The sequence below is a fragment of the Malassezia globosa genome (assembly GCF_000181695.2).
Source record: "Malassezia globosa CBS 7966 chromosome Unknown mgl_sf_1.1, whole genome shotgun sequence".
NCBI classification, from domain to species: domain Eukaryota; kingdom Fungi; phylum Basidiomycota; class Malasseziomycetes; order Malasseziales; family Malasseziaceae; genus Malassezia; species Malassezia globosa.
Window position 1 is genome coordinate 244988 of NW_001849874.1, and position 20291 is coordinate 265278.

Below are 20291 nucleotides of genomic sequence, written 5' to 3' on the forward strand. Positions count from 1 at the left end.
AGAGATCAAAACAAACAAAGAAACAAACAAACAACAGTCTCTCTTGCGCTATCGTTGAATTGCAACTACTTGGCCTTTTCATCAAACACGATATTTTTCTCATGGAGCCCGCCATCCGCTTCACTCGGCATTTGATCAAAAGGTTTTTTGCGCTCAATCAGCATGGTACGTAGATCATCCACGACGTCGCCCTGGATGTGAATCTCGTCAATGCCGGGATTGTGGACACTTTGTGTCACAGAAGCACCTGTCGCGAAACTTGAACTTAGGCTGCGATGTGTGAGTCAGCAGAAACCAACAGAACAAGTGCCAGAAGCAAACGCATAGAATGAGGGAGAGCCCCGCTTCAACCAGATCTATGCTTGCTACGCCCAAGTCGCGCATACGTACCCTTTAGCAATGACCTTCAGCGCAGGAAGAGGCGGCGAAAATTGATGCAAGCCATGCACACACGTAATAACTTTGCGCTTCGTTCGAGATACACGTGAGAGAATGACCTTGGAAGCTGCGAGCTGCGCACGCTCCTTCTCAGCTTTGGCTTGTGCTTTGCGTTCCTTCTTCGCACTGTCACGCTCAAGCGACTCAGCCTGCTCGGTCGTGAGTGACTTGAGCTTGTCTTCTAGCGCTGCATCCGAGTATAGTTGCGCATAAAGTGTTGGATCCCTCGCCTCCAAATTGGCCTTGCACTTGGACAACGACGAACCATATTCACAGTATTCGTATGGGAACGTGCACACTTCACAGTAGCGCGTAGGACGCGCGGGGAATGGATCTACATCAGTCGATGCAGTCCCTGGTGCTGACGCTGGTACCGTCGGAGTCTCAACGGCTGCGTCTGAGGAGCTCATCAAATCCAATTGATTCTTAGAGGCCAGCTACCAAAATGACAGGGCTCGTGTGATGCTCGCACACACACACACACACACGCGCGTCTGTCGAGACGTCCCAAGTACGACGAGCCACGCGACGCCTCAATCCACCTCCAGTCCCGATCGACACGTGATTGAATCGGCGCACACCAAAGTGTGCGTACGTGGCGAGTAAGCGTCATGATCCCTTTTTTCAAGGGCCTGACGTAGCGCCGAATTTCACAGACACAAGGCTGCGTCGCCACGTCCGGTCGTATTCGCAAGATTCGTACCATAGTAATCTCGTATATTTCTATCACGGCACAGTAACTAGGATGATGCTAAGCGAGCTAGTTGGACAATGGACGAACGAAAGAGACCCACATTGTAGTCGAGTACACTCGTGTTGCATTGTTGTATGTTGGAATTGACCACAGCCAAGAGTGCCAAATGGCTGCGCGCGTGAGCAAACCATCACACATTTTCATACGTACTGATTTAGCTGCCAAAAAGCAACGCTGGTGTCGAAGCCGAGGCGCATCACACTCGTGGACCAATCTCGCGTGCGTACCGACGGCTCGGAATGATCGACGTCAGGAATATTGGCATATAGGTCAGAGAATTGGCGCAAAAACTGAATGTATCGGAACAAGGTATCAAATAAAGGGGCATCAAATGGCGAGGTGTCACAGCCAACAAACGTGCGACTCGGCACATCGAATATGTATACCTTTTCAAAGTAACATGATGCACACAAAAGATTACATGCAGTTTCTAGAGCCTCAGACAAGCTCACCATGGGTTGCGCATCAAACGCTGGTGAATGGCATAGCTTTTCTGTAGGCGAGGGACCCTGCATAAGTTGTTGCTGAATGCGAGAGAAGGCGACAAAGACACTTGAGTCAAACACAGATGTCAAATGGAACCGCAGGCTCACGAGCTGATCAAGTCGCGTCGAGTCATCAAGAATGTCCTGTAGTTCATGCGAAGAGTCAATCAGACCTTCATACACGCGCTGCTCAATATCGCGCTGCGTATCGTATTTGTAGTCATCGCTCAATCCATCGACTTTGTTAATAAACACATGCACTTGAATCAAGCGGTTCTTGAGAAATCCCGTTATGATAAGAGCATTCAACCGCACAAGAGCATCGAAGTAGTCATCTTGTGCGTCGATCACAAAAATCAGGGCACTCACACTAGCCCATGGTACGTCCAATTCCAGATTGGGTACAGACGTGCTTGTTGAATCGCTGGGCGCTGATGCCGTCGTCCCGGAATTTTTGGCCGTTGAAGGAGCTGCAGATGCTGACGACACCGGCGCCCGTAGTCCGCCCGTCCAACCGGCTTTCATCAGCATACTTCCTGGTACGTCCCATAGTTCAAGTGGATAGAAAGCATCAATATCGATGATTTGGGTGCGCGTCGTTGGCGTTAAAAATAGGGTATCACTAGGTTGGAACGACTCGTAGATGACTTTGCAAATGCTTGTTTTGCCCGCGCGACGAGCGCCCATCATGAGAATCTTCCTTCTCGATGGATTAGAGAGGCTTTTGGGAGGACGTACAGATGGAAATCCATCCGCCGACTGCCCCTCCGCGTTCAACGGTTTCATGGTTCGTTTCTACGGACGCAAACGGCCCTCGATGTCCGGTGGCGTACAGAGAGAGCCCTTATGCGATGATGTAGTACTTCCATTTTTTTTTGTGGCGCTCGCTGTTTCTTCGCCCACACGCATACACGTACACTCACACAAATCTCAACCCAGTCTCCACATTGTGGCCAGACCCATGTCGTCATTTTTGTCTTGAGCACACACACTTGGGGTTTGTGTAATGTCCCTTCCAACTCCCGCACCTATCTGTTGAGTTACATGCTTAGTCATTGTGCATGCAAATCCCTCTCCAACGCCAAGCAGGATGATTGTGTGTGCTTGTCACCCTTTACATGATATCAACCTTGTTGCTTAGGGCACATATAGCCATAGATATCTGCATGTGTGTGTGTGTGTTTGTAGGACATACTAGTATCCATGTATCTATCTGTAGCGCTGATCCATCCCGAGGTATGGGGGGGGGAAAACGTGACGCAGCGTCCCCACGACGCACTGTGGCTATAAGTATCGTCACCTTCTGTCTTGCGCATCCCATGAGAATGTCTGCAGAAACAAAAAAATTGAAACATTCACGAATATGTGTCATCTCGTGAATAGATTCAACAAAGAGCTGCTGCTGCTGCTGCATCGTAAGCATGCCACTTTCATGACCTGTATACACGCCCAGTAAAACTACGTAAAGAGAGTAAGGCATCGGTCATTTGTTCAGCTCAGGGATGTGGAGGTGCACTACATGTCGAGGTATGTGTGTAAATATTTTCTCGCGCACGCGATGGGTGATGAGCGGACGAAACCCAATACCGCCGCTATTTCCTGATTTGGGTCGGTGCACAGACAACCATGGCGACTAGGAAAAAGGTTCTCCTCAAGGTACGTGCCGACAGTGTCCATGCATGGCACTCTAGTGCTTACACCATTGTCGGATGTTTGTTCTTTGGATTCTGCGTCTAGGTCATTGTACGTATCTAGCTTACACTGACTAACAAGAGATCCTTGGCGACTCGGGGTGCGTTTTTCACATCTTCGGGAGCAGCAAAGCGTGAACGTGCACGAGATGACTAACACAGGGTGCTCATGTAGTGTGGGCAAAACATCGCTGATGAATCAATGTACGTGCGATGCTGCTGGCGCATAGCGTCATCTCCAGACTGAAGTGCGCATGTGCTAACAAGGGAAAGATGTCAACAAGCGCTTTTCGGCTGCTTATAAGGCAACGATCGGAGCTGATTTCCTGACACGAGAAGTCGTCGTGGATGGCCGCGTCGTAACGATGCAGCTCTGGGATACCGCTGGGCAAGAGCGCTTCCAATCTCTGGGAGTGGCATTTTACCGTGGTGCAGACTGCTGTGTGCTCGTGTACGATGTTAACAACCCGAAGAGCTTCGAGACATTGGATAGCTGGCGCGATGAATTCCTTATTCAGGCGAATCCGCACGACCCCGACAACTTCCCCTTCGTTGTTCTAGGCAACAAGATTGATGTGGAAGAAAGCAAGCGTGCCGTCTCGCAGAAGCGCGCGATGACTTGGTGCCAAAGCAAGGGCAATATCCCGTACTTTGAGACATCGGCCAAGGAGGCGATCAACGTGGAGCAGGCATTTCAGACCATTGCGAAAAACGCACTTCAACAGGAAGCAGAGGCAGAACTGTATGCAGACTATCCAGACCCTATACGGATTGATGCATCGAATTCACGCGCTTCTGGCTGCAACTGTTAGGCCAGACCAGCTGCTTCTTTGACTTGGTCTGCAAAAGAAGTCTCATCTGATGGTCGCGCAGCCGTCTCACCCACTTCCCAACGACGCAGCGCTGCAACACGGATGCCGTCAGCTTGGCCTGCGTATGTGTTGGACCATAGTTCGAGTGCGTCACGCACGCTTTTTTGTTCATTTACACTAGGATCTAGGCCAGCCGCAGGAAGTAACATAACAAACGGTTGCGTCAGGAGTGCGCCGCTTGTCTCTGAGCTAGCGTCGCTCGCGACAGCCGCCGTCGCGGAGGGAGCGTCCACCGACGTGGTCGGGAAGCCAGCAGCTTGCCGAGCGAGCGAGCGAGCGAGCGCACGGAGCTGCCGCTTGCGTTCGTCATCGCCGTTGCGGTCATGGTCATGATCGTTGTGCTGAGTGGTCGCCGTGCGCGACATGATACGCTGAGACAGTGGCCCATGCACCTGTACCGCCAACAAACTCGCCACACGTCCACTGGCGAAGGTAGCCGCCACGGGAGTTTGAGGTGCGGGAGGTGCAGATGCAGTACCGTGCGCGAATGAACCACATACAAGAGCACTTCCATGACTCCCGCCGCTGGTGGGTGCCAGGGACGCGACGCGGCCAAGAGCCACTTTCTCACCAAGACGCGCAACGACAGACGTGATTGCCGCACGCACAGATATGACGTCATGCTTGTTCTCCTCAGAAGCCTCGAACGGAATGATGGGACACTCAAGGAATGCGGCCACATCAACGTCGGACAGCACAGCAGACGTCTCAGACGCAGCGACGATCGGGAACCAGGCAGCTGTGTGCGCAATGTCACGAGCCAGAGCGCCGAAGATGTCGTTTCGTGCGACAAAGTCTGTTTCGCAGTTCAGTTCGACCATCGCTGCGCGCGCTCCTGGGCTGCTAATGCCGTCTGAGAGTGTGCATAGCCCAATCGTTCCCTCGGCGGTGACACGCGACGCCACTTTGGCCTCGCGCTTTGCCCCATCAGACGCACGAGTCTGTTCAAGCCATGCAATTGCAGCCTCGACATTGTCGGTGTCGGGGGCATCTGGCGAGCGAGATGCCGTAAGCGCCTCGCGCGCCTTGAGCATCGACGTGCCGGGCAGAGCCTTTCGCAGCTCAGCAATGGCCTGGATCGACGGCCGCGTCTCTTTCACGCTGCTGGATGCACAGAAGCAGCGTGCCAAATGAGCAACGGGTCTCATCGCACGCATGCGCAACGAAACACCCAAACAAAGAGACATGCTGTAGATCAGACGACAAGGACGACCCCAACACGCGCCAGAGCTCTGGGTGAGCGTTCAATAGCTAATGAGAGGCGCCTCCTTTCCCCTGCAGGAAAATAAAAAAATGGGACCAAGTGGAGGGGGCCCAGCGGGGGCAAGGCTGCATGCGCCATGCAGAGAAAGCAGGCAGCCAACGAACTGGATGGATGACAGACCCACGACGCTGACGGTGGATGGATTCACGTGACCAGCCAGACATTGACTGGGACGCGTGGGCAGCGGCGGCGGCGGCAACAACGGCGACGGCGACGGCGACGGCAGCAGCAGCAGCAGCAGCAGCGCCAAGAGACGACGAATTGTACATCTTCCTCCTCCTCCTCGGTTTCAAAGCGACCGAGTGGCGGCGATGAGTGAAGCGGCCGCAAGACAGCAGCAGCGGCTGAGCGATGCACAAAAGTTCATTGAAAAGTGGTGCCAGCCGGGCGCATTGACACTGCCGGATGTGAAGGCACGATTGCGTATGTACATGTGGTGGAAAAGTAGGCAACAGAACTGACCAGGCATGACAGCGCCACGAGAAGCCCCGTATGAAGAGCATACACAGCCAGACGATGCATGGACTGGCTTTAGTGTCCAACGCCGACTTCCCATACCCAGCATTGTCTTTGAGACCATTACAAGTCGTGCGCCGGTTGCGACGCTGGCCTTGTTCCCAGACATATCACGCGCGTGCATTACGGTGGAAAATCGTCTGTATTTGTGGGATTATGCCAATGGCCAAAGCGCGTTTGAGTACCATGAGCTGCCAAGCGATGACTTGATCTTAGCTGTCGGCCTGGTCCGCGTGCGTCCAGGTGTCTTTATTGATGGCATTAAGCATGTGTTGGTGCTGTCCGTTGGCCCCACGGCTGTCGAAGGTCGGCGCGTCACCCTTTTGGGCGTGGAACTCCTGAACTCACAACAGCAACAGCAGCAGCATCAGCAGCAGCAGCCACAATCACAACAACAACAACAACAACAAACCTACTCTAGTTCTATCCCTGGTGCACCTACAACGCCTCACGCTAGTGGTTCAGGGATCAAGCTTTACGAGACAGGCATGAGCGCCGCTACCAATGGCATCGTCATGCGTGCCATTCACGGCACCGACAGCGGGCGCGTATTCTGTGTAGGAAGTGATCAGTGTGTGCATGAGCTTGTGTACCAAGCGCAGGAGGGCTGGTTCCGTTCGCGCTGTTACTTGTACAACATGACGCAGCCACACTTGGCGAACCTGCTTCCGTCGTTCTTCAAGACAGACAAGAAGGTGTCGATGATTTCTATCGACAATGCGCGCCAACTTCTGTACGTGCTGCGTGACGGCGATCAGATCGACGTGTATACGTTGGGCTCGAAAGATGCCTCTCGCGCACCATCTCATAACGGCAGCATGTACGGTGTGACTCGGCAGGCGGGGCCTCTTGCATTCGCAGCAGCATGTAGGCCCTATTGTGTGGCTCGGTCCCACGGAGCCAGATCCTCGTTCAAGCGTATGCCTGGTTGCCGTGACGGAGCGTGGCTACCGCCTGTATTTGGACGATTTCCAGCGCCGTTCCTGGGCTCAGCTTGCACTGCGGATTCCTCCCGGCTCGTCCCATGCGCGGTCCTTGCCGACGGTGCAAGCGGCACCGAATCTTGCGATGCTGTACACGGGGCAGGGCCCAGGACACCCGCAGCTGTTCACAAGCACGGCGTCGTCTAGCACAGGCGCTGCGCCAGCGGCTGCCTCTGTGCCAATGGCGCAGCGAGCGACGTCCGCCCTGTACGTGAATGGCGTGTTCCTCTGTGCCTTTGCAGCATCCCACACCATGGGTGCCCACCTGTATGCCATGGGACCGTCTTCCCCGGCCACAAGCGCGACACTGACATACGCATCTGGTGTGAATCCGGCATGGCAAGAAGGCGCAACGCTCATCCATCTCGGTGCCGGCGGCACAGCGCCAGTGCTCGCCGAAGCAAAAGTGCCCGCATCCCAATCTGTGCTGATGCACGGCGCCGTGTGCCGTCCATGTGCAGCGCAGACGACCATGCCGCCCCGTGTGTTCCTCGTCCTCGATGCGAATGGACTTACAGAGCTGGTCGAACGGCGCCCCGCCGACGTGCTTGCCGACCTGCTTGGCAGCGCAGCCAGCGCCGCTGCCTCAGTCTCATCGGCGCCTGCGATTGTCGACTTTTTCAGTCGGCACGGCCCCGTTGAAGCCTGCATGTGTGCATTGGCACTGGCCGCGCAGAACCCGTGCGTGGTGCCTCGGCACCATGCGCGGGACGACATGGCGCATGCGATCCGCGTGTTCTTCGGTCCGCTGGGAGCGTGGCCTGCTGAGCAGCGTGTGCCTGGTATGCAGTCGGCGCATTTCGGCACGATACGAGGCGCTGGCGTGCTATATGGCATGCCTCGTCCGCAGTGTATGGAGAGAGCCCCTTGTGCCAGCGAGCTACATCGATGGCCGGGAGCCGGCATCGGCAGCAGCGTCGCCGCCCCCCATCGTCGGGAGTGGCCGACTGGCGGCTGTTCTCGCACAGATGACACCCCTCTATGCCTTCATGCAGCGACACACGCAGCTCTTTGACGACGAGCGCTCCGAGCGCCAGGACGTCCAGAAGTGGCATCTTCTGCTGCAGCGCATGATGGAGGCGTGCCACTTCGTCCTGTTCCTCGCCGACCACCAGCTGCGGACCCTTGCGAAGGCGCTTCCCGATGACGTGCAGAAGCGCCTCACAAACCTCACGTTCGCTGAGCTCGTCGCCAGTGAGCAGGGCCGTAGCGTCGCGCAGGAGCTTGTGACAGCATTGATCGAGTCGCAGAGCGGCGCGCGGGCGAGTGTCGATGCTATTGCCGAGGCACTCCAAGCGCGGTGTGCCGGCTTCTGCAGTGCAGACGACGTGCGGCAGTACAAGGCGTCTGAATGCCTGCGCAACGCGACGGAGCTCTATGCACGACTTTGCGCCGAGAGCGCGACAACATTCGATGCGGTCGATGAGGAATTGGCACAGAGCCTGCGCTTGCTTTTGCCGGGCGCTGCCCATCTTCCCTGGGACAAGCTTTCGCATGTTTGCTCGACGTACGAGCAGCTTGGCTACGTGAGCGGCGTCGTCACCCTTGCACTAGCATGCGCGCGAGCAGCTGATCCAGCCGATGCGGCCGTCTCGTTCCGCGCAGACGGATGCCCACCGGACGAGCCGACGTCCCACCGCTATGCCATGTACACCCTTCGCCGTCGGATGTATGCGCTTGTCCTACGTGCCATGGAAACGGTCGAGGATGGTGGTGGTGGTGGTGGCAGCAACAGCAGCAGCAGCAGGTATGCCAATGATGCAGGTACAGTCACATCGTCGAAGCTCTTGCTAGCACGTCCCACTGCCCACAAAGATGCCATGAGCCTCGCCCTGGCTAGTGATGATGCGCTCTTCCACGAAGAACTGTACACATACCTGATTGCCAAGGGCCGCACGGCTGACTTGCTCAGCTGCACGACGCCCTTCCTTGCCGACTTTTTGCTGGGCACACCTGTTCTTCTGGACGGCCAGTCTCTAGAGACGTACGAGCGTCGCCTTCGAGATCTGCTGTGGCAGTTGTATGTGCGTCAGGGTCAGTACCTTGCCGCTGCTGAGACACTCGACGCCCTCGCGCACACGGACATGTACCCGCTGCACCTGCACGAGCGGATCGAGTACCTTGCCTTGGCGGTGGGCAATGCCAAGTCGGTGCGTCCGTCCGAGGCAGCGGCCCATGTGCAAGATCTCGTGGGCTTCTGCACACAGGTGGAAGAAGATCTGGAAGTCGCTCAGGTGCAAGCGAAGATCCTCAGTGCCTTGCCGCGACTCGACACCCTCGACTGCGAGCCAGAAGAGCGTGCGCAACTGACGGCATCAGCAGCACAACTGGATCGCTCCCTCATGGACATTACGTCGCTGTACAAGGAGATCGCCGAGCCATTTGGCCTCTTGGAAGAACAGCTTTTGATCCTCCACACAGCTCAGTACCAAGATGCTGACCTGGTGGCGCAACTGTGGGAAGCACTCATTGCCCGCGAGCACAACGCCAGCTCGCCTACGCAAGCACATCGCGCTGTCGCCGCTTTGGTCACTGACGTGTATGTGCGTCTCAATGGCTCGCCCATCGCCTGCGCACTGGACATTGTGCTCGTCCTGCTCGAGCGGTATGCATACGACACGTACATCGCCTCTCAGGGCGACATGCCGCTGGGATCCGCTCTGGACTGGCATGCATTTGCTACAGTCACACGCGCAACATCCTCGGTAGCGGCAGCGGCGGCGTCGCCGTCGCCGTCGTCAACGTCACCCGCTGCGACGGACGGTCCCTCGACCGCAAAAGGATTGATCCCGCCTGGTTGGGCACCGCGTGTGCTTCTCGAGGCTGGTGCTCCGCCCGATGCCCTTTTCCATGTGCTCCAAGGTCTGTTGTCCATGGCACCTGCACCATGGAACACGAATCGCGGCGTTGGGTTCCTGCTACCCGACGTGGCCGAGTTCTGTGAGGCATGGCTTCGTCGCACAGATCAGAACAAGTATACGCTCTTCCCCGCACACCAAATTGAGCAGGTCCTGAGTGACGCACTTCTCCAGCTTCATTCACGGCGGTATACACGGTCTGACGAGGCGTTGGATGCACGGATCGAGCAGATCCAAGCGCTTGTGCATCGTGTGCGCCGTTCTTTTTAGTGACATAGAGTGTTTTTTTTTCCCTCATGACCCGCAGCAATTCACATCGATGCACCCTCACCCTATCCTGGAGTCCGTGGCCTGCAAGTGAGTGCGTCTGTCAGCAGGATCCAGATCTTGATCAGCAGTCCTGTTGTGTCGTGGGCACCGTCTGTCTCATGCTGAGGCTCTGAATCCACGTGCGTGCCAATAGTCTAATGGATTCTCTCGTGCCTCTGACTACATTCGTCTCACCTTCAACACATGTGTGTGTGTGTGTGTGTGTGTGTGTGTATTGCAGAGCTTAGCGTAAACTTCCGGCCGCGCCACCTGTCCTCGCATCTTGCATCGTTTCCCTATGCACATCTCGCTACTCACATTGGCGACTTCGCTCATCACCTCCACTTGGAGCCAGCCAGCTCCATGCGCCCGCTCGTAGCGTATGACGATCTGCCGCACGAATCCGATGCGGTCGAGCAAGTGGCTCCCAGCAAACGACGAAGACGCACGCATGAATCACGCTACACAGGACCACACTGGGATGCACCGGAGGATCCCGCAGACGCAACGACATCCCGTGCTGCTGTTCCTACGCCATGGAGCGACGAAGCAGACCAGGCACAAGACTCACTCGAGCCACGGGGCTGGGACTTGTATGACTCGGACGATGCGATGATTGCTTCACCACATGAGGAGTCTCATATAATCCCCTTTTTCACAGATACAGATCAATTGCCGGAAAGCTCTCATACACTCACTGCCGACGACATATGGGACGATAAGTTCCTAGTCGACGTCTGGAATGCCGCTGAACAAGAATATTGCGATTTTCACGCTCGTCGCTCAGAGGCAATTGAGCATTCCGATAGCAAATGGCATGGACTACCGCACGTCGGTACTCCGATTGCACTTCCTCTTCCTCCGCCACCGCCCCCGCACCTCACTACGTCGCACACCGGCACGCCAGAGCCTACACGTGGGTGGACGTTGGCTCAGAAGATCGTTGCCCAGACGCCCAACTGCGTCGGTGGCCGACATTCTACACATGCCCAAGCACACGATCCACACGCGTTCCAAAACGCAGTCATGGCATGGTATTATGCCGGGTACTATACAGCGCTCTATCAAGCCGAGCCGACACAACCCGCGTCACAGCCAGCGTCACAACCCTCGAACACAACAGACACAGCATCTTCACGAGCACCGTCCCCCCTCAGCGATGTTGCATCAAATACATAGCCGTCTCAAATGCAAGTAATGCGCCTGCATTCGTCGGGAAGGCCCGCAGTGCACATGTAAGGTACCCCGTATATATGCGGCGCAATCGTCGTGGCAAGCCAAGGACCCCACATTCCGACTCACGCATGTTAGGCGGCGTCCACAGCTCGACAGCCGCCTGCCACATACCTCGGGTGCCGCTAGCGTACCGTGGTTCGTGCAAAGAAACGGCCATAATCCGGTTTTTGATCACATCCGCAGGGTATGCCGTAAACCAAAATACCTCAGCTGCCAAGCCACCCGCAAAGAATGTGACACTCGCAGGCGACAGGAGCCATGCATACATCCAAGACGCATCTTCCCGATGCTTGGACGCCCATGCCCCGAGCTGACGCTGAAACACCTCGTACGACGCAAACATCGGCCCAAAGCTCGTGCGAAATAGGAGCGTCGCCGGTAGGGCGCGCCACAAGCCACGCACACCCGTATATCGAACGACTTGTCGTACACAGTCCCATGTGCTGGAGAACTCGGCGCCATGCGCTTTGCCGTACGACGAAAACGTCTCTTTTTGCATCTGTAGCTTCGTCTTTAGCAGCTCCACAGGGGCAGTAAGAAACGAATTGGTCCATCCTGCACCCACACCAGCCAGGCCCTGGTATGCCACGGGCAGCTTGCCGTCCCGCTGGTGGCGTGGACTCCAGCGCATCAGCATACGACGGTATGTATGCAGGGATCCTAGCAAAACCGAATCAGTGACCATCCATCCAAACGCTGGTGGTATGCAACCTTTGTACAAAGCCCATATCGACTCATTTTGGACCAAGGAGCGGAGACATGCCATCGGCCCGCGGTACGAGGCTGGATCACATTGCAAGCGGATTTTCACAGTGTCGAATGGGTGCCCAATCGCTAGTTTCGTGAGACCCGAGACGACACCACCCACGAACCCCTTGGCTCGCTCACGCCATTCCAGCTGCTCTCTCGGCATGCAAAACCCGAAAACTAGATTCGCCCCAACTTTCAAAGGCACAAGCTGTTTCTCTTATCTGCCCGCAGCTACAGTCGGCATACATGTGGAGAAATCTATCTCCATGGATGTCTGCGCGTATTTCTTTCGTCCGTGAACTGATTCGATCAATCCAAGCGGCCCTGTCGGTGCGTAACAGCTAGAGAGAGAAAGAGAGAGAAAGAGAGAGTTGGATGCTCGCGGTCAATTCACAGGCGTCAAGCACAGGCTACCCAATTCAAAAAGAACGCGCCTACTCGTACAGCAGCGAAGTACCACGTCTCCACACATCAATGTGACGGAGGCGTGCAGATTTCTCCACACGGACTGGCACAGCGAGAGCAGTTCGGTGATTTCCTGGAGTCCTTCTGTGAGGACGACACGCTTGCGCGTCGCATCCACTTTGAGCATGCCATCAGAAGTGCCTGCTCCGTCGCTTACACTAGGCCGCCCTTTCCGAAAAGGTGGTAGCGCCTCTTCACGCTCCGTCTGCTCCGATGGAGATGCCGTGCGTGCGACAGATTCTGATGCTCTTGGCTCTCGCTTAGCTGCATGTCGCGCGGGGTATCTAACTCCCGACGTATACGCCGAATTATTGGCCACAGAAGCACCTGTCCCAAGTCTGTCGATTCGACGTCCACCACTCATTAGTATTGGAACATACCTGCGCTCGTGCGAGACAGACTCACTTGTGCAACACTTCATCGACACTGGAACCATCGGACCAACTGATTCCTTCGACGGTCGCGCTCTTTCTTCTCCATCAAAAGTGCAGATCATTAGCCTGGGAGCCGGAAGTGATACGCGTTTCTGGCGCATGGGCTGCGTACCAAAAGTGGCACGCTACATTGAGCTGGACTTTCCTGAAACGACTGCACTCAAAGCTGCGTGTATCCAACGGCACGCACCATTGCATGAAGCTCTAACAGATGTACATATAAGCGAACATGTATTCGAATCATCCAAGTATGTCTTGGTTGGTGCCGACATTGGCTCCCTTGCTACTCGGCACGAGTGGGAGACCAGAGTCGGTCGCTTCCTTGATGCTTCCCTGCCTACGTTAATTCTGTGTGAATGTGTGCTGGCCTACATGGATGTGAGCGTCGCTGATGAGATGCTCCGTACATGTTTCAGCACGCTTGGGCAGGTGAGTCTGCTCAGTTATGACATGTGTGTCAGCGGTGACAGGGAAGACCGACCTCATGACCACATTGCTCATGACACAGAGCCAACACGTTTCGGCAAGGTCATGCTGCAGAATCTCAGCGCGCGCAAGCTCATATTACCTGGCGCACGTCAATGCACGACGCCAGCTGCATATAAGGAGCGCTTTGAGCAGCTCGCACGTTCAGAGCGCGCCTATTCTTCTTGCAGTGCCGCACATACACTTCGTGACGCGTGGCACAATCTGGACCGGAGGGAGAGGGCGCGTGTGTCGATGCTCGAACATTTGGACGAAATTGAAGAGCTTGAAATGTTGCTCGGACATTATTGCATGGCTTGGATAGATCGGATTATTGTACAGTAGAGTGGCTTCCACGCCCACGCTTTTTGTTCCGCCGGCGCTGCGAGGTGGGCTGTGATATGGAGGACACGTAAGACTGTGATGAAGTGCCGGAACGACCTGCAGGTGTAGCATGAGACTTGCTCGGTGCAGAGCCTTCTGGCAGGCCCCCAGCTTTGCCCGCGGACTTGCCGGCCGACTTGCTCTTCTTCACACTTAACGGATTCGGTCCTTTGGCCCGTTTACGTTTTGGCGCTGCCGGCTGAGATGGTGCATTTGCATTAGTAGATGCTGGAGAGAAAGCTGGCGTCTGAAGAATGCGCTGCTCCTCGATACTGAGTGCTGACTTCGATTGCTCCATATGCCTGATATGCTGCTCCGTCACATCACTCATGGGTTCAAGTACAAGCACACTCTGTGAATAATGTACGATGGGCAAACCGGGCACCGAGCGGCGCAGAGATCGGCGCACTTGTACATCATCAGCTGCTAACATATACCTATGCTGGTTCTTCTCGCCAATCACTGATGCAAGACATGCGCCGGCCGTTTGTGTCCCTTTGTGATTGCATTTACGCCGCTCCCATGTCTTGGCAAGTGCAATTGCTTGTTTGTACGTTTGCTGCTCGTCGGAGTTCTGTAGTTCGTTACGAGCATGGTTCTCCGCATCATACAGTGCTGCAATGCAGCACTGCGTGATCATAGGCTTCACTTTCCCGTGCAGCACCGAGCCAAGTTGCTTGAGTGGCTCATGCACTTGAAATCGTACAAGCGCCTCGGCAAACGTGGGGTCAATCAGCACTTGATATGGCTCTCGAAAGTGATAATGCAGTACATAATGGTGCAACAGCCGACGATAAGCTTTGGCTCTTTTCTGCCGCATGCTTCAGTCGTACTGTGTGTACCAACACTGCTGTGCGCCGTCGCGTTCAGACCTTCACAAATACTTGAGGATGAAGGAACCGTAAAAAAATAATTATAATAATATTATACGATCTTGTTGCTTACGTTGGGTCGGTAATGGGTTGAATTTTTTCTTCGTCTCGGCTGCCGTTAGTACCCACTCCTCCACCGTGTGACCCCAGACTCGCGAGATCGCACACGAAAATCCTCCGATGTCGGTCGGTCTTCTACTGTGGGCTGAGACCTGTGATGATTGTGTCACGTGAGAAGAACGAGCCGTAGAACACGCGATTTGGGTATTCCGTGCATGACGCATGATCAGATCATGTTGGTACAAGGGGCGACCACAACGAGTAACAGCATGGTACATGAAGATGCACAAGCGCGCGAGAGTGCACATGCAAATAATCACGTCGACAATCGCTCCGGATACGACGTGATTCTAGTCGGGGCAGGCATCGTAGGATCTGCGTTGGCCACGTCGTTAGCACGCGCAGGACGACGTGTCCTCGTGCTTGAGCGTGACATGAGTGAGCCAGACCGCATTGTAGGGGAGCTTCTACAGCCTGGAGGCGTTCGTGCACTACAACTGCTTGGGTTGGAAGACGCGCTTGACGGTATCGATGCGGTTCCTGCTGAGGGCTATGATATTTTTCTGAGTCCCCGCGAACATGTCAAGATACAGTATCCACATATGGCCGAGTTGCCCACCCGATACGGACGCAGTGAGCCGCTGGGCCCAGACATGCATTATGCGGGTCGTTCATTTCATCATGGTCGTTTTATTATGGCACTACGCTCCCGCATGCAAGCGCAGCCCAATGTGTCGGTTGTTGAAGCAGCTGTTACCTCCCTTGTGCATGACCCACGAGACCGTCGTGTGGTAGGTGTACGTACGGCGACGTCCGACGTATATCATGCTCCAGTTACTATTGTAGCAGACGGAATCTTTTCAAAGTTCCGTAAAGAGTACGGCGGCGCTTACAAGCCGGAGATTCGCTCACACTTTGTCGGGATTGAGTTACCACCCGAGTCTGTACTGACGCCAAAACATGGCCATGTTATTTTGAACCAAAAGGCTGCGAAGAGAGTGGCTCCCGGGAAAAGTGTAGGGCCCGCACTCGTTTATCAAATCGGTTCCGACGCCACGCGCTTGCTCGTGGATGTACCGGGACCTGTGCTGCCGTCTGTGTCGAATGGCGATTTGCAACGCTACTTGAGTGAAGTTGTCGTGCCATGTCTTCCTGAAAAAATTGGCGTGGCATTGACCAAGAGACTTGCAGACCATACACGTCTGCGGACCATGTCGAACAGTTTTTTGCCGCCCAGCATGCAAGGTATGCTGCAGCATCAGCGCGGCCTGATTCTAGTGGGCGATGCGATGAACATGCGGCATCCCTTGACGGGTGGCGGCATGACAGTGGCGTTTTGGGACTGTGTATACTTAACACACATCCTCGGCTCCGGTGCATGGTCGCCCCTAGACGGCTTTGACAACACATTCCCAGTGCCAGCTTCTGCGCGTGATCTCTCAGATTGGACCAGTTTGAAACCACTACTGCGAGCTTGGCATTGGAAGCGAAAGAAGCTCGCGAGTGTAATTAACATACTTGCTATGGCGCTGTACAGCCTGTTTGGTGTGCCGAATGACAACCTCACAATCCTACGTGCTGGATGTTTCCGCTACTTTGAATGTGGGGGAGATTGTGTTCGAGGTCCGATCAGCTTGCTCGGTGGACTTGCTCCCGATCCAATGCTCCTCGTGTACCACTTCTTCGCTGTTGCCGTATACAGTGTTCGGTTGATGTTCCGTGGCGACCTCTACGCGACGGGGGGCGAGAAGTCTCAGGTACAACGTCCCCCTCTGACTACGTGGCCACTGCTATGTGTTCGTGCACTGGTTGTAATGGCATATGCATGCTACGTGATTTTCCCTATCATTTACACGGAAATTCGCACGAATATCGCTACGAATCAAAGAGCTTGGTTATGGCCCAGCTGCCTCGCCCTTGGTGTTGCTGTGGTCGCCTTGGGCGCGTCGCGTTACGTGACGTGAGGAGGGCAATTGTTGCTTTTTTTTTGTAATTTTGACCATGCACTCGTACGTATAAGCGTGTTTGACACCTCGTTCTTCACAGGTTTCTCTTCCCTTTATTGTTAAAAAAAATCCTTCATGTTGGCTGACATTCTGGTTTCATAGGTCCTCGTATGATACCCATGCACCTCTCTAATCAAGGCGATCGATCTAAACGCCGATCGTGTATCACGTGATACGCACACACTCATGTCGGCGGGCGTAGCCGAAAGAGCTTCTGTTTCTGGCCCTTCCTCATCGATCGCGAGTGTCAACAGAACAATGGCATTCTTCGGTTTCCGTGCATACCCAACGCCTATTCTGAAGCCCCTGTGGCCTTTCTTCGCCTCGTCGGCTATTGTGTACTACTGCGTTAGCAAGATGCAGTACGCAGGTGTGCGCTCGAGCGAGTACGCAAAGGACCCTAAGAACCCGTACCGTACGTTGATGATGCCTATGGCTCTTGGGAACGATGACTAACGCTTGTGCCTCTCTTTTACCTGGATCCTAATGATTGCGTGACTTCTTGATGGTCCCACTCTATTCCGTTGTATTTGTCTCGCATCTGTCAATTTGATGGCACTGATCACGATGATGAAAATAATGATTATAACCGAACTTTACACGTTTGTTTTGCATTTGCATCACTGCAGTCAAGCAAATTGCTCAAGAGTCCAAGTTGGGTCATTAAATGGACCGTTCTACGACTAGCACCACGCTTGCTGGAGATCCTATGTACTCTCCTACCACGTTTTCAACCCGTAGCAAGCAAACTTGGATCTTACAGGCGTCTATCCTAGACATTCTATCGATAGGCTGGCTGGGACATTCCCTCTGCCTGTCAAATTCATTGCTTCGAAAAGGAGTAGTCGTTTCAGCTTCTTCATGCATTGTGCCCGTAGAAATACCAACGCAGGCTGAGCGAGCTGAGCTCCCGCTCACGTGGCCCGGCCCGACAACACGTCTCCCCCCGCGGTCCCCACATTGGCTACCGGTTACTAGTCAAAATGCAAGTGCGCGGAGTGTGGACTGAGTTTCATGCATAAAATCTCAGTTCTCTCCGCCTCTTACTCCATCGCACTATCCGCAGAATGTTTACGAAGGAGGAGATATCGGCCCGCTGGGCCGCTCACCTAGACAAACAAATGATCGAAGTTCCAGGCACAGCAAAGCCTGGCTTCACTCCCGTGTACCGGAATGCGGCCTTTCCCATGGACCCGCCGGATGACAGGCCATACAACTTGTTCAAAAAGAGAGTGGCTGAAAATCCGGATGCTAAATGCTTGGGTCACCGCCCTTGGGACGAAAAAAAAAACGACCTCGCAGACTACTTTGAGTGGCGCACGTATGCACAAACGGATGCAGAAGTAACAGCACTGGGTTCGGCCATTTCGTGGTTCCAGGAGCAGGGATGGCTCAAGCCGCGTGAAAATGACAAAAATATCTCTGAGCCTGGTATTTCGGGATTCACCGTAGCTTACTGGGGTGCGAATCGTCCTGAGACCATGATCACTCTTTTGTCGCAGGCTGCTTACTCCCGGGTGTCCGTCTCATTGTACGACAACTTCGACGCAGCGGGCTCATGCTACATCCTGCAGCACAGTCAGACTCGTGTCTTGCTGTGCCCGACGCAATACGTGCCTATTGTCCTGCGCAATGCGGACAAGATTCCGGCACTCAAGGTGATCGTTCTTATTGATCGACCCTGTCCATCGAAGTCCATGCTTGGTGAGCTGAAGAAGGTCGAGCTCGTGCGTGAATGGGCCAGTATGCACGGCATCCATGTGGTTCAATACGACGAGACCATCGCCCTTGGCAGGCAGAACCCACGTCCACACATTGTCGCCGGCAGCGATGATCAGCTCGCGTCGCTCTGCTACACTAGTGGCACAACCGGTCTTCCGAAGGCCGCACGCATTGTCAACGGCAGTATGTCGCAAGCGATGGAGGGTTTGCGCTGGATTGTGAATGATCAAGAAATGGTGTCAATCTCCTATTTACCACTTGCACACATCTTGGAACGTGGTTGGGAGACGTTTATCCTGTGCATGGGCGGGGCGATCGGCTTCTTCTCAGGCCAGATTGAACGTCTCATGGAGGACCTGCAGATCCTCAAACCCACAATGATGCCTAGCGTTCCGCGCGTACTCAACCGCATTGCAGGTCAGATCGAGGCACAGATGAGTGCGCCCGGCCTCAAAGGCAAGCTGCTGAGCAAGGCGGTGCAAGTGAAGCTGGACAACTTCTACAAGACCGGCGCGATCACGCACGCATTCTGGGACCGCCTAATTTTCCGCAAGGTGCGTGCTTTGTTGGGTGGTCGAGTGCAGTTCATGATCACGGGTAGTGCACCATGCCGTAAGGATGTGCTTGCCCTGCTCCGTGTCGCCCTCTGTGTGGATGTGCGTGAGGGTTATGGACAGACGGAGAACAGTGCGTATGCCACGTTCATGGCGCCGAACGACCCTCGACTTGGATGTGTGGGACCTGCGAATCCGGGTGTGGATTTGCGCTTGCGCGACTGCCCTGAGCTCGGCTACATGTCGACGGACATGCCATGCCCTCGTGGTGAGATTATGATTCGTGGCAAGGCCGTCTTCGACGGCTATGAGGGCGACGAGAAAAAGACAAAGGAAACGTTCCTCGACGACGACGACGGCAAGGGGCCTTGGCTGCTCACGGGTGACGTTGGCCGCGTGGATGAATATGGCCGACTACAGATCATTGACCGTGTGAAAAACCTGATCAAGCTTGCGCAGGGCGAGTATATCGCTATTGAGAAGGTCGAGAGTGTGTTTGCCTCGCTTCCCCTCGTACAGCAAGTCTGGCTGTACGGCGACTCGTACCAGCCACACCTTGTCGCTGTGGCTGTGCCCCAGCCAGACACGTTCGCTGCCTTTGCAAGCCGCATCTTACAAAAGACGGTGAAGCATGACGATCAGACTGCGATGCAGTCAGCCGTCAACGACAGCATGGTTGTCGAGGCTGTTCTGCGCGAATTCATCAAGCTTGGAAAGAAGCAGCGTCTCGGTACACTTGAGCAGATGCGTGCGCTCAAGCTGCGCCTGGATCCATTCTCGCCTGAGAATGGCCTCATGACGCCGACCATGAAAGTCAAGCGCCAGGAAGCCGCCAAGATCCTCAAGGGCGACTTGGACGAGCTATACCGCCGTCAACCGTACGACCTGAACGACGTTAAGCTGTGAATAAATAGAATCAGAAACTATGAGCTATATAACTAATAGACTGCCTCCGTCGTGTGCGTAGCGGTGTGTACAATGTGTCAGGAATGGAAGTGCCCACCTGTCATCAGCAACAGCGCAAGACACCGTCTAAAAGAATAGACTTAGTGGCGGATGCACAGTGAGTTGGGCGTCGGCCAACATTACACCCGCTTGATGTGTTCCTCGGTGGGATGGATAATCGGCTTCCGAATGGGGTGTATGCGACATGGAACAGGAAACTTTGCTCAT

The 20291-nt window shown here is 54.8% G+C and overlaps 10 protein-coding genes across 10 annotated transcripts; 5 read left to right on the forward strand and 5 right to left on the reverse strand.

Annotated features, from left to right (window-relative positions):
• Positions 1-65: 65 nt before the first annotated feature.
• MGL_0120 (uncharacterized protein) lies at positions 66-848 on the reverse strand (the record flags this gene model as incomplete). Its single annotated transcript, XM_001732293.1, has 2 exons — positions 66-270; positions 391-848. The coding sequence occupies 2 exons, from the start codon at positions 846-848 to the stop codon at positions 66-68; spliced, it is 663 nt and encodes a 220-aa protein (XP_001732345.1).
• Positions 849-1178: 330 nt separating this feature from the next.
• MGL_0121 (uncharacterized protein) lies at positions 1179-2367 on the reverse strand (the record flags this gene model as incomplete). The annotated part of the gene is made up of 2 exons (XM_001732294.1): positions 1179-1302; positions 1343-2367. 2 exons carry the CDS (start codon positions 2365-2367, stop codon positions 1179-1181), a joined length of 1149 nt encoding a protein of 382 aa, XP_001732346.1.
• Positions 2368-4176: 1809 nt separating this feature from the next.
• MGL_0122 (uncharacterized protein) lies at positions 4177-5397 on the reverse strand (the record flags this gene model as incomplete). The annotated part of the gene is made up of 1 exon (XM_001732295.1): positions 4177-5397. The coding sequence occupies one exon, from the start codon at positions 5395-5397 to the stop codon at positions 4177-4179; it is 1221 nt and encodes a 406-aa protein (XP_001732347.1).
• Positions 5398-5815: 418 nt separating this feature from the next.
• Positions 5816-10131, forward strand: MGL_0123 (uncharacterized protein; the record flags this gene model as incomplete). The annotated part of the gene is given in 4 exon segments (XM_001732296.1): positions 5816-5927; positions 5979-6840; positions 6860-7778; positions 7819-10131. The coding sequence occupies 4 exon segments, from the start codon at positions 5816-5818 to the stop codon at positions 10129-10131; spliced, it is 4206 nt and encodes a 1401-aa protein (XP_001732348.1).
• Positions 10132-11323: 1192 nt separating this feature from the next.
• On the reverse strand, positions 11324-12319 carry MGL_0124 (uncharacterized protein; the record flags this gene model as incomplete). The annotated part of the gene is made up of 1 exon (XM_001732297.1): positions 11324-12319. One exon carries the CDS (start codon positions 12317-12319, stop codon positions 11324-11326), a length of 996 nt encoding a protein of 331 aa, XP_001732349.1.
• Positions 12320-12746: 427 nt separating this feature from the next.
• On the forward strand, positions 12747-13865 carry MGL_0125 (uncharacterized protein; the record flags this gene model as incomplete). Its single annotated transcript, XM_001732298.1, has 1 exon — positions 12747-13865. One exon carries the CDS (start codon positions 12747-12749, stop codon positions 13863-13865), a length of 1119 nt encoding a protein of 372 aa, XP_001732350.1.
• On the reverse strand, positions 13852-14724 carry MGL_0126 (uncharacterized protein; the record flags this gene model as incomplete). The annotated part of the gene is made up of 1 exon (XM_001732299.1): positions 13852-14724. One exon carries the CDS (start codon positions 14722-14724, stop codon positions 13852-13854), a length of 873 nt encoding a protein of 290 aa, XP_001732351.1.
• A 381-nt stretch (positions 14725-15105) lies between these two features.
• Positions 15106-16800, forward strand: MGL_0127 (uncharacterized protein; the record flags this gene model as incomplete). The annotated part of the gene is made up of 1 exon (XM_001732300.1): positions 15106-16800. The coding sequence occupies one exon, from the start codon at positions 15106-15108 to the stop codon at positions 16798-16800; it is 1695 nt and encodes a 564-aa protein (XP_001732352.1).
• Positions 16801-17100: 300 nt separating this feature from the next.
• Positions 17101-17509, forward strand: MGL_0128 (uncharacterized protein; the record flags this gene model as incomplete). The annotated part of the gene is made up of 2 exons (XM_001732301.1): positions 17101-17257; positions 17472-17509. 2 exons carry the CDS (start codon positions 17101-17103, stop codon positions 17507-17509), a joined length of 195 nt encoding a protein of 64 aa, XP_001732353.1.
• Positions 17510-17909: 400 nt separating this feature from the next.
• Positions 17910-20024, forward strand: MGL_0129 (uncharacterized protein; the record flags this gene model as incomplete). Its single annotated transcript, XM_001732302.1, has 1 exon — positions 17910-20024. The coding sequence occupies one exon, from the start codon at positions 17910-17912 to the stop codon at positions 20022-20024; it is 2115 nt and encodes a 704-aa protein (XP_001732354.1).
• Between the last annotated feature and the right edge of the window lie 267 nt (positions 20025-20291).